This window comes from Abramis brama (assembly GCF_963993115.1).
Source record: "Abramis brama genome assembly, chromosome: 7".
In the NCBI taxonomy this organism is placed as follows: domain Eukaryota; kingdom Metazoa; phylum Chordata; class Actinopteri; order Cypriniformes; family Leuciscidae; genus Abramis; species Abramis brama.
Window position 1 is genome coordinate 10810605 of NC_139969.1, and position 13395 is coordinate 10823999.

Here is a 13395-nt window from a genome sequence, read left to right on the forward strand (position 1 = left end):
TAAAATTGGTTGAATACAGTGTCATTACAAATAGATTACATAATATTTGTGTGTGCTGTGTATTTTTAGAGTCTTTTTTTTTTAGAGTATTGCATCATTAGCAGAATGCTTATTTCAAACTAGAAACCCAGAGAATACAAAGAATCATTTACAACCCCCAGTTTCTGCTTGATCCTCACCTGAGTTCCTGTCACACACACAAGCACAATGGCTAGTTGTATGAGGACCCCAGTTTTCAGTTGGGGTCAGGACCTTTACCCTGCATAAAAGAGAGGCATAGGTGTGTGTGAGAGATCCAACTTCATCTCTTCATGTGTGACCTGAAACAAACATAAAGAATGTATACTTCCTGCAGCCCTGTTACCATGACGACCACTCTGCCTTTTGCCCTTTAACCTTTTAGAGTTTTCTAAATAGGGCTTTGTTCATTTTTTGGGATTGTTTTCTCGTCTCTTCCACACACACCTGCATTAGAAGAGATTCTGAAGTGAAGAGTTTGGATATCTGTGTGTCGTTGCTTAAACTCTTGGTTTGGCTTTGACTGGCCACTGAACCTATGAATACTGGATGGTACAACTGATTCTTTTGTATCAGGATAAAGATGAGGCTGCTGTATTTTCTTCTCCTCTTCACCCTGCAGAAAGGTGAGAAAATGCAAACAATCTTCTGTCAGTAGTGGTAGAGTTCATCACCCTGAAACTGACATTTAGATGATAATTATTCTCAGTTTCAGCACTTTTTTTAAATTAGCATATTATAATGATTTCTGAAGGATCATGTGACACTGAAGACTGGATTAATAGCTGCTGAAAATTCAGCTTTGCCAACAAAGGGATAAATTACATTTTAAAACATTAAAAATAAATAAAACATTTAATGTAATATTTAAGGACAAAAGTACTTTTACACTTTCAATATGAAACTGTAGCAACAATTTAGTATCAAAGTGTACAATTTTGCATTTTCAAAATGTGCATGATTCTTATGTCCTGCATTTTTCTTATCCATTAACTCAAATGCATATGTTATAAAAGCGTTTTTATTATTATTATTATTATTATTTAATTAAATTTTGTTGCATAAAATAGACCTCAATTGTAAAATATTTTGAAAAATTGTATTTGGAGTTTTTCTTTGGGTTTGTAGCTTGACAAAATATGTACGTTGATTTGTAGTGAAATTGAGTGCATGTATAATTTTGCTGATTTTTCAAATTTACAATATCTTTTAAAATCGTTAAAGAAGGATTCTGTTAAACATTTTTTTTTTTACACTAAAGAGTGAAGAGGGCCCCAATTCCAAAGTACTGGATTATATTCAATAACTGACAATAATAAACAAAAGCAAAAAATCAAAACAAACAATAATACAAAAAATAGTGTGACCAAGAAATATTTTTATTGGATTTAATTTCTTATCTTATTTGGGCAATCATTCTTACGTTTCTGCTGACATAATATAGACTTAACACTGCATTACGATTATTCACTTGGTAGCACTTTATTTTACAGTCCTGTTCCCATGTGCATACGATGTACTAATTATATTTATTACAATAACTGGGTAATAACTACTAGGTACTAACCCTGGCTGAACCTACCCCTAAACCTAACTTTAACCTATGTACTAGTTATTAACCTACTCTTTCTTAGGTAAGTGCACGTACTGTAAAATAAAGTGCAACCATTCAGTTTAGAATGTTATGGGGATAACATATGGGAATACAACATTAATTTACGACAAAGAAAGAAATGTGGAACATTTGTACTTTCTCTGTGCAGTTCATGGCACTGCAGTTTTCTGCCCAGAAACAAGTGACTTCAGTTCTGATGAGCTTCTGATTGGTGAGTGCATTCAACATAAACAAACAAATGCACAGGAGAAAATTATTTATACAATTTTAAATAAATAATATGATAATAACATAACAGTCTGTATTTAACTACATACACAGTCCTTTATCTTTAAAATATATGTGTGTCGTCGCACAGGTTGTCTGGGTGTGCGGTTCAGCTGGCTGTACTCTGTGTTTGATGACCTGCGGTCAGTGCTGGAGTTTGCGGTCAATCTGCGGTGTGAGACTGGACTCTGTCCCGCGGACATTCAGAACCACGGACATTACTGCAGCAACGCAAACACACGGGGCACCGCACACACACACATTCCGCCTGCCGACACACTCGACCGGTGAGTGCACACGCAGTAGGAGAGAGATAAATGAGAAACGGATAAAATTAGACTCAGGAGGGGGTATAGAGATTTTAAAATTCACAGTGGAGTCCACACTCACTTATTGCAGGCTCTGACCCCTCTTTCTGCCTGTTAGCTGATTCTCTATGCAGTTGGGGAAAAGAGATTAAAAATGAAAACATGCAGAGCAGTGACGTGTGTATAAAAACAAACATGCACTTTATATTAATGTGCATGATATATTAATATAAATGCACACATTTAAACATAAATTAATATAAATGCCAACATATACTCGCACCTGGGCAAGGAACGGAATGTTTTTCATTTCCTTTTATTATTCTTTTGCCCTATTAATCTATTTTCTGTAAAGCTGCTAAAATGTATAATGCTAAATACATAGAACATTGAAATGAATGTGATTGTGTTTGTAGCTGTTGTCTTAACCACTGGAGATGTTCTCAAGAGCTAAAGGACAGAAACTGCAGTCGCAGGACACCAATGTACAACAACTACACCTGCAGCTACAACTCCAGCTGTGGTACACTTAGTCTTAAAACATTTTCATTGCAGATTTTTACTTTTCAAAGAGCCTTAAAGGAAGGCATTTCCATCAAGGAGCTAAAATTTTGATCACTAGCATTTATATGGTATGATTACACTGTTATGTGGAGAAAAGAGTTAGCTGACCTCAGTTGCGTCCAACTTCTGCAGATACATTGGATTTCTGTGAGGAAGGATTCTGCCATTGTGATTGGACAGTTATAGACTGCATCAGCTCCAACCATGCAGTCACAAAACAGGATGGAGATAACCAACCAATCACATCACAGACAGGTACAGTAACAGTATTAAATCAGAGCACAAGCACCTTTACCTTTCAAAGATGAAATGTGACTAGATGTTCACAGTCCTAACAAACAGACATATCAGTGGCATATAAGTGCTGATATACATATATTACATTATAGCATAAAAAAGTACCATAAGGTTTCATCTCTTTTGTTTCATTCAGTCCCTCCCTTTGTGACTGATCTACCTGATAATGACACCTACACCAGTGATGTGCTCAATGGAACAGGTGAGGCTGTTGAGACCCACATTAGCTCATTGTTTTATCTTTATTTGTTCAATTTAATTCACATTTATTTGTATAGTGCTTTTCACAATATTCGCATATTGTTTCGCAAATGGATGTTTCTACGTTACAATTTAGAGTAATCTTCTGTTATCAGAGGTGACTGTGTCTAAGTAATGTCCACATGTCAGAAATGTACAATTCTAAGATAATACAAGTCATGCAGTTAGCTAACATCATTTATTCAATTAGGCAGAAACAATGAGCTCGTTAAAGCAATTATTTCAAGTGGTGATCATAATGATTACAATAGAAAATTTGACAGTTATGTATGTTGACTCAGAGTTGGCATCATCTGAAGTCCTTGCAGGGGTTGGTGTCATCTTTTCACAGGTGTTGAGTCATCTGAAATCTTCGTAGGAGGCTGGATCCAAACTGGTGCTGGCATACGCTCTAGTTTTGAGATGCAGTATGAGAATGACTGGCTAAGGAGATGTGTCTTTAATCTAGATTCAGACTGGGAGAATATGTCTGAACCCTGAACATTATAGGAAAGGCTATTCCACAGTTAGGAGCCAAATGCGAAAACGCTCTACCTCCTTTTGTACCTATCTGACCGTTGGCATTTTGTTTGTTTATTTAAATGGGGGTATTATCCAAGTTAATGTCAGTAAATTATGGAGTGCTGCAAGGGTCTGTTTTAGGCCCTCTGCTATTTTCAATATACATGCTGCCCCTTGCTATAGGTACAATCAAAAGTCCATACTTTTGTGATTTTAAACAGTGTGATGGAATGTGGGGTGATAGAAGATCGGTTAAATACACAGGAGCTAAACCATTTAGGCCTTTATAAGTCGGTAGCAGTATTTTGTAATCGATACGGAACTTAATAAGTAACCAGTGTAGAGATGATAAAATTGGAGTTATTGGATCATTACTTTCTTGTCCTGGTAAGAACTCTAGCAGCTGCATTTTGGACTAGCTTGTTTAATGAGGATGCAGGACAACCACCAATAGTGCATTACAGTAATCCAGTCTCGAGGTCATGAATGCATGAACAGGTTTTTTTGCATCGGAATATAGTACTGGAAAAAGTAAAGACTTACTTTAGAAATATTATTATGAAAAATAAGAATGTGTGTACAAGGTAAAAATCTAACTGTTTTTTTTTTTTTTTGTTGCATAAGAACATTTTCTGTGCAAATAAAAACTCCATAGGATTTAAAAAAAAAAAAAAATCATTTACAAATACCTCCCTCTTTTACAGATGTAAATGGCACACTGAATGAGACTATGAGCAACTTCACCAATGAGTTGGTGCTGGTCAACAGCTCTCAGAGCAGCAATATCCAGAGCACAAAGAACCCTGGGATATATCATTCAGGTAACATGCTTCACTGAACTTATATTTAGTCTTTTTTCTGTAGCCCAGAGGACGATTTCTCCCTCGTATTGCAAGTTCTGGTAACTCGAGTAAGCCTCAGCCACCTAAAGAATTCACTGATCTAAGCTGAACTTTATCTTTAGGTCCAGAGGAAGAAGAGAATGAAGCAGAGGAGAGCAAGTTGGACAGAAACTCAGAGAGGGGAAGTACAGTTCAGAAAAAGGAAGAGGAGCCAATAGAATATGAGGATGGGATCTCCAATGGTAAGAGATAAGCTAAATTGAGTAACGCCAACACCAAGATGCACTGTGTTGGTTTGTGCATTTTGAGTCATTCACAAATAAATTCATCTCAGCTTGTAAATCAAGGACTTCTTTGAAATTCCAGCACACTCGCTGCTTACTGTTCAAAAACACTTGATCAAATGTGATCAAATGATTCTAAATGAAGACAAGTCTTTAAACCCCACAGTTTGAGTTCAACTGAGGCTCTAAGCATTTATATTGCATTCATTTTTGGCTTCTTCTAGTTCTTAGTTAAGCAATTTTAAAGAAAGAAAGATAAAAAGAAAGTCTATATACAGTGGCTAAAGATGTAAATTAAGAACCAACGGCAAAAAGTACAAATATAAAATATAAAAGTAACATCAAATATCTGCAACAAAACAAATTTGGTACAATAATTATTCAAAACAATATAAATGAACAAATTAAATGGATAGGTCTGTCTGGGCTGATATGGATTGGTGTTTTTAAGAGATGTGTCAACTGTTTTGGTCTATATAATGAAAGTCAATAAGGTTTAAACCAATAACAAAGCTCTCATGTTCTACCCCCCAAATGCAGCTTGACAGTACACAATAGAAGGTAAAAATTTTTTGTAGGGTCACGGATTAAATTTCCAATGCTATTAATATATGTAAATAAACATTTCATCCTAAAGGGTTAGTTCACCCAAAAATTACTCACCTTCATGCAGGGGTGTGAAGTAACGAATTACAAATACTCACGTTACTGTAATTAAGTATTTTTTTTTAGAAATTGTACTTTTTTTGAGTAGTTTAAAAATGTTGTCATTTTACTTTTACTTGAGTACATTTTAAGTGATGTATCGGTACTTTTACTCCGTATTTTCCTTCCGTTTGTGGTCATAACTCGTTACATGCTTGTTTTAAATTTGTATTTTTATCCATCAACGTGATTGGATCGAGTAATCAGTTTAGTAAAATGTTGGTTTTAGTTCAACCACATGCGGTTTCATGTCATCTATACATTACACACCCCATCACCAAATCATAGAAAAATTCAGTTAAGACAATAAATCAATATAGCCTACAGAAAAACAGATTTCTAAAATAAGGGATAGCATGCTCAGGCTCAGTGGCCTTACACCTAATTTTAAATGTTTTTTTTTTTTTTTCAAACAATATGATTTAAATGGTGATGAGTGTACTGTTTTGATGCATTTTAAAAAGATGGATGATCGATATTCTTCAATATTTCTGACGAAGAACAAAAGATAATGTGTATATTACAGTATGTACTGTACAATGTTTTTTTTATTTTTTATTAATTCTAGTGTTTATTATAAGGGGGTAGAATCTGGAGCTCCGTAATCACTACTCACTACTCATGAGTACTTTTAAATAAGCTACTTTTTTACTCTTACTCAGGAAGTACTTTTCACTCTACTCACACCACATTTTTTGTAATGTAATGGTACTTTTACATTTTTTTAATAAAATACAAGTCTTCTGGTAAAACGACAGATTTCTTCTTAGTTTTTTCTTTCCACCACTGCTTTCATGTTGTTCCAAACCCGTAAGACTTTCGTTCATTTTTGGAACACAAATTAAGATCTTTTTCATAAAATCTGAGCGATTTCTGTCTCTCAGATGACAGCTATGCAACTACCACTTTGATGCTTCAAAAAGTTCCTAAAGAGATCGTAAAACTAATCTACATGAATTGAGAGGTTTAGTCCAAATTTTCTGAAGAGACTCGATCGCTTTATATGATGAACAGATTGAATTTAGGCTTTTATTCTCATATAAACATTGATCAGCGAACATATACAGAAGCTCAACTGTATGCTTGACACGCGAGAACAAACCTCTTGCAGAAGCTAAAACGCGCTGCGTAACACGAAAATGAACCTCAATGGTTCTCGCACATCAAGCATATGCAAGAACATCAACATTCTTGACCTTCCGTTTACCAGATCTGATGTGTGCGTTGATATGTTTATATGTTCATCATCTAAAGCAATTGTGTCTCTTCAGAAAATTTGGACTAAACCACTCAATTTGTATGGATTAGTTTTACAATCTATGAACTTTTAGGAACGTCAAATTGGTAGTTGCGTAGCTGTCAAAGGAGGCACAGAAATTGCCCAGATTTGATTAGAAATATCTTAATTTGTGTTTTTATGTGTTGAAAGTCTTACGGGTTTGGAATGACATGAGAGTAAGTAATTAATGACAGAATTCTTTTTTGGGGGGGGGAACTAACCCTTTAAGACCATAACCTGTGACCTGTGCTGCTACTTTCTGTATTTTAGTTACTTTGGTGCTGATGACAGAAAATCAGGGCAGAGACAAAGAGGAAATCCTTACTACCCACAATGCAATGGAGTGGAGCACAAACAGTGAGCATGTCTTATCATACTGAAAACGCATACGCAAAAGACCTCATTAAAACATTCAGCATGTTTTCTGACTAATATTTTGGTTTTATGACAGATGAGCTGACTGTTAGCATAGGGCTAACCACAATAACAGAATCACAGACTGTCACAGACGTACCAGATACATACACAAACATGCATTCAAACACACACAGTCTTCACTATACACCCCACACAACACCAACAACATACACATCCACTCACACACAATCTGACCATCATTCATCTGAGGAGGACAACGATGAGAGTGATAAAGTCACCTTTCATTTAGCTGCAAGCAGACCTGTCGCACACACACCTGCACATACTACACACACTCTAAAACCCGTTACACATACATCCGGTACACATACTACAACTAATTACTCAAATGACATTGCTAAACCGTATGTCAGCCCACCTTTACACATCCTAACAGAGGAAAAGAGTGATGAGTCAATGGAGGAGAGAGAAGAGGAGCAGGAAATGACAGAGAGTGACAAAGAAATAGAAAAACATTCAACACAAACCAGTCAAAGCCCTTTTATAGTTCTGACCACACCCACTAAAATAACAACCAATCAGAACTCACTTCACAAAACAACCTCGCCCACTGCTACTAATAAAAACACAGTGGCTGCAACCACTTCTGTGCAACTTCCATCTATGAGAGGAAGTGAAGAGAAAGAGATACGAGTTGAAGAGATGGAGAGAGAGAGTGAGGAAGATAAAGAGACACAGAGAGAGAGTGAGGAAGATAAAGAGACACAGAGAGAGAGTGATTTAATAGTAAACCCACCAAACAAGAGTCAGGAAATCAGCGCAGAAAATGGCGACTTAAGCGCAACCAAACCGACAATTCAAACACAAGCCAACACAAAGCCATCTCCATCGAAAGAGGACGAAAGGCACAATATAGAAAGCAAGGAAGATCTACAAAGTGATGAAGAAGAGGAATCAGTCAATACCCAAACAACCATGATCCCATCCAGGGTCAGCGAGGTCAGTCCATACATGTGGATAATCCCAGCACAGTTCCTTAAACCTCCCATACACAATGTATCACCGAAACCAACGGTTTACCCAGCTGCAAAACCAACAGTTCACAAGCCTGTCAGCACACGGACCACAACATCAGGACATGCTGCTGTTGAAACCATCCCTCATCCCCAGAAACCTCCCCGTCCCGCCCTGGATCAGTTACCATCATTGACCACTACTGCTCACCAAGAGTCTGCTGAGGAAGAGGAGCAGGAGGAAGAGGAAGAGGAAGAAAAAGAGCCATCTGACAGCTCACAAGAATCAGAGAAAATCGGTAACTGTGACAATCCACATCTGTAACTTCAATACAAACCATATGATTTAGCCAAGCAGGATGTGTTTCTGGATCAACATCCTTATATCAACTAAACAGCCCCAAACTTCATAACATATTCATGAAATCAGATGAAAATGATTGGTTGATGATAATCCTGTTCCTGAAATCTAATTGGTTAATCGGTATGGTAATGTTGTACCAGAATGTTCATCCAAGAATATGTACTGCTTGAGCAAATTACGTTAAGCTATTCTCAAAACACTCCTGCACATGCGTCTGTACTCCAGAGAAATCAGTGTGTGTGTGTGTGTGTGTGTGTGTGTTTGATTCCCAGAGTCTCACCGGGTCCGGAGACGGGCGGCGCCATTCTTTGCCTGGTCTCTACTGGAGGCCGCTGGACTGTCAGACCTGCAGCAGCAAGAAGACTCTGAAGGTGAGAAATTTAAAGAGAAAGACAGACCAAAACATACATATACAGACAGATAACAAAACATTAAGCCTGTGTGCATGTGCAGTTATAATCAAGCAACAGTAGGTTTTTGGTTAGTCGAGCTAAAGTGTCCATCTCTCTGTTCAAGTATATATACAATATAACACATTGTGTAATTGAGCATTTGAAGAATTAATGGCAGGGTAGGTCATTTGCTATAGAAACACTGGTTGAAAGTCTCTTCACATCCTGATAGCAATCACTAAGTTAAGTGGTCTAAATGTACTTATATGTATATATATTGTCTATGTAATGTGTAGGACTATAAAATGTTCGTCCAATCATTGCATTCGGACAGAATGCAATGATTGGACGATTTAATACAACGTCCCAGCTGCTTGTCAACGTATGTATTTTCATACCTCCACGCACCCTGCTCGCTCCGACATCACACGTCATCAGCACGTTTCATGCTCTGCAGAATTAGACAGAGGTCAATCACTGAGCACTGCAACCGAAACAGCAGTTGCCTTTTACAGTTCCTCCTGAACCAAAACAACAAGCTTATGCTTAACTACCATAAATTGGAAGAGCTGGAAACCCGTCACGTTATACTCGGAGCAGTTCGTGACTCGAATTTGTAAGGCGGGTGCAAGTAAGTCTGGGCTACCCTGCGAGAAAGCAAAAGGCTCTCCTGAGAATTAACATTTGAACTCTCTCTTGCATATGTAACAGCAACATCCGAGATGCACCACACAGTGCAGCTCACACCTCACTTTTACCGTTTCATCATCTCCCCCTGCTCCCCCTCTTCTCCTCCTCACCTAAAACTCACTAAAAACCTATGCAATGTTAAATGTGTACAATATGTAATTATACATGTTTGGTATCATTTGAAATGTCTCAGTGCGACTGGTACAAAGGTCTCATTCCCAAATAAGTAAAACAAAAGGTAATAAAGTTTTTAAGAGTTTAGAGATAACTTGCACACAGAGGAGGGTGTGTCTTCCAGGCAAATGGCCTCCTGCTCTCAAAAGGTGTAAACTATGAATGCAAATACCCATTGTTAGCAAATGTTTCCATGTGAAAGAAGTTTCTGTCTTGGTCTGAGAATATAATGAATTGCAACAAGAGGCTCGGGGCGATTTGTAACTCAAATTAGCCCGTGATGCTGAGTGTATGCAAAACACTTCGCATCATGTATTTTAGAATGTCAGGTTCGCATCTACTCTCTTTATTCCGGAGCATTTGATGTATTGTATTTCTTATCTTTGAACTGATTATGAAATTGGAATGATACATATACCTGACATCATAAATTGTTACATTTGATTTATTCTGACTGACTCTGAAATTGTTTTCCCAAGTAGAATAAACAGATTCGTATGTTACCGCAGGTTTTGCGTCAGATTAGTGACGACTCACATTTGGCACTAATTCAAGTGTACTTGGTGTACAAAGACAAGAAGTGAATTTCCGTTTATGGCAGCAAACGTGCTGTTTGACCAACCTAAATCTGGGTGTGTCTTACCTCTGTTTTAATTTAATGTTACTTTAGATAAGTATACGTGGGAAACCACGGCATGGCCAATCCAAAGCTATTATAACAGAAGTAATGTTGGTTGACTTATCTGTAGTAGTGGCCATACCTCTACTGAAGTAAACCTTATGTTAAATTCAAGTGTATGCAATTCCATGGGGGCTATACCAAAGTATCTTTGATTGTGTAAACGTGAATACGACCAATCTCAAACTATGGTTTTGCCTGTAGTGTCTTGCCTTGAAATACACATCAACTCTATATTTCGACCCATCTATGCAACACTGAAGCCAACTGTAGTCTAGTTAACTTGTATTCATGCTGCATGAAGTCAAGCTACAAACACTGGTAGAATTTCAGACTAAAGTATTATGACATTTTAAAAAGACAAATTACAGCTTTAGTGCAGCTGATATCAAACTATTGAAATGCATGTAAACATAATTAAAGTGGATAAGTGAAAAATACACAGAAACAATGAGACAAACAGATGCCATGTATTTTGGACATCCATTACCATGCCATTCTTAAATGTTCTTTGCAGTAACACATAAATAAGACGCTACATTAATATGGTGATCATTCAGAACCATAGGATGTTTTAAAGTATCATGATACTGACATCATCTCTGTAGCATGGTATCATCACAATGGTACAGTTTTTGTACGGGAAATAACAATATTCCAGCATCAAAAAAGTGTGGCCACATTAATGTACAGTATATGTGTGTGTGTTTGTAGAGTGCAGCATGTCTTTCCTCCAGTACAGTGCATCTGGACAGGTGTTGAGGGACATGTCTGCTCTGGGAGAAATGCTGCACTGTCTGACTGGACGATGTCCTCATGAGTATCAACACTATGGCTGCTACTGTGGACAACAGGGGACAGGAAACCCCGTAGACCAACTGGACCGGTCAGAACACACAAAAACACACAGTTCTACACCGGCAAAAACACTGGAATCTCACACACACACACTGACTGGCAGTGTATGTAAAGAACGTTACTGTAATTGTGCGGTTAAATTCAGTGCTGAAGCTGTTGTGTCCTGACTGTCCTTGACGTGTCTCTGTGTCAGGTGCTGTTATCTGCAGCAGTGCTGTTTGGAAAAGCTTAGTGTGCTGGGCTGCAGAAAAAACAGAAAACTCAACGCTCAAATCAGCTGCCAAAAAGGAAAGCCTCGATGTACGACATTACACACGTGAAAGCATGCAAAAACCTTCATACTTAACAATTAAGAGAGTTTTTCACAGAGGTCGGTTTTATGTTAATGATTGTGTTGTGTATGTGTGGCAGGTTCAGGTGTGAGTGTGTGTGACCGGCTGCAGTGCGTCTGCGATCGATCGACTGCCGAGTGTATGGCGGCTTCACGCTTCAACCAATCAGTCGCCTCCTCATGTTCCGGGCCCCGCCCACCGTGCCTCCGAAAGCCTCATTATTCAACACAATCAGCCAGTCAGGACACCAGTGAGGAGAGCAATGAAATGACCCCATCACGGCCTCAATTGAACACACAAAACCAATCAAACACGCACGTTCAGCCACATAAACCCACACTCAACAAGAACCCCCTACACAGCAAACCACAACTGGGCATCAAAGAGGAGGAGCCAGGAATGGAAAAAGAAGAGGAGGAGGAAGAAAAAGAGCAAGAAGAAGAGGAGGAGGAGGAAGAAAAAGAACAAGAAGAAGAGGAGGAAGAGGAATTGGAGCAGTAGGACGAGGTGGTTCTATAATTTTTATCATTTTCAGGGAGCTCTCAATGATAGAGGAATCAGTAAGAAAATATGTAATCTTAACTCACTCAGTATCCAGTGGCCACTCAAGATCATCCAAGATCTGCTGCTTCTCCTCCGCTTGTGTTTGATCTGCTGAAAGACTGTTTTTGTGCTGAATCGTGAATGCCAGCAATTGTATTTTTACAGTAAGTTTCTCAGTATTTTTTTTTATTCAATTGTAACCGATTATTGTTTACTTAAAAATAAACGCATTTATTGTTTATGTAAAAAAAATTAATCCACATGAAATATGTTGAGGTTACAGGAGACCGTTTAGCGAAGGCTTTCTGAATTTCTTTAAATCTATAGAAATGTTGGAGATGTGGCAGGCGATCTGAGTTCAAGTCCAACCAGTTTTCCAATCCCATTGCACTGTTATCTGTCTGCTCCAGTATTATTTTATTATTATTTAAATACTATTATAGATTTTATAATGATATTTTAATTTAGTTTTAGTTCTATTTCAGTTAGTAATTTTTAGAACTTCAACTTATTTCAGTTAGTTGCAAAGACAACATTTCTAAGTCAACTAAAAGTCAACTAAAAGTCAAGAAGGCCAAAACCCAACAAACAAAAAATGTCTGCATGTTCCCCTAATTCTCAGTAGCCTACTGTAATGTGATGCAAAACATACAATTTCAGTACTGTAATGTGAAATAAATTATATATTATTTAATTTTAAAGTGCATTTGTTAAGTATAATTTTAAGTATACAATGCATTGAATTTAATCTATACTGATTTTATTTATTTTTTCATTTGTTTTTATATTTTTTTTCTTGACTGGATACTTAAATAAAAATATAAACAAAATCTGAATATAAAAAAAAACAGAACAAACACAAACACAAATGAGGGCATGAAACTATAGAACATCCCCAATGCAGAACACACTCACATGCATACACACACGTACACACACACCTAGGAATTCCCATTAAATTGAATGAGGGGTCATATAACAGGGGCAATGTTTTTTTTTCTTAAATAAAAATCAGTCACAATACAGAATGC

The 13395-nt window shown here is 37.4% G+C and overlaps 1 protein-coding gene across 1 annotated transcript; it reads left to right on the forward strand.

The window, feature by feature from the left end:
• Positions 1-601: 601 nt before the first annotated feature.
• On the forward strand, positions 602-12585 carry oc90 (otoconin 90; the record flags this gene model as incomplete). The annotated part of the gene is made up of 14 exons (XM_084120320.1): positions 602-644; positions 1782-1844; positions 1992-2187; positions 2625-2731; positions 2905-3027; positions 3206-3271; positions 4536-4652; positions 4796-4915; positions 7212-7298; positions 7393-8631; positions 8969-9067; positions 11346-11517; positions 11683-11789; positions 11901-12585. The coding sequence occupies 14 exons, from the start codon at positions 602-604 to the stop codon at positions 12320-12322; spliced, it is 2961 nt and encodes a 986-aa protein (XP_083976446.1). The 3' UTR covers positions 12323-12585.
• Positions 12586-13395: the final 810 nt, after the last annotated feature.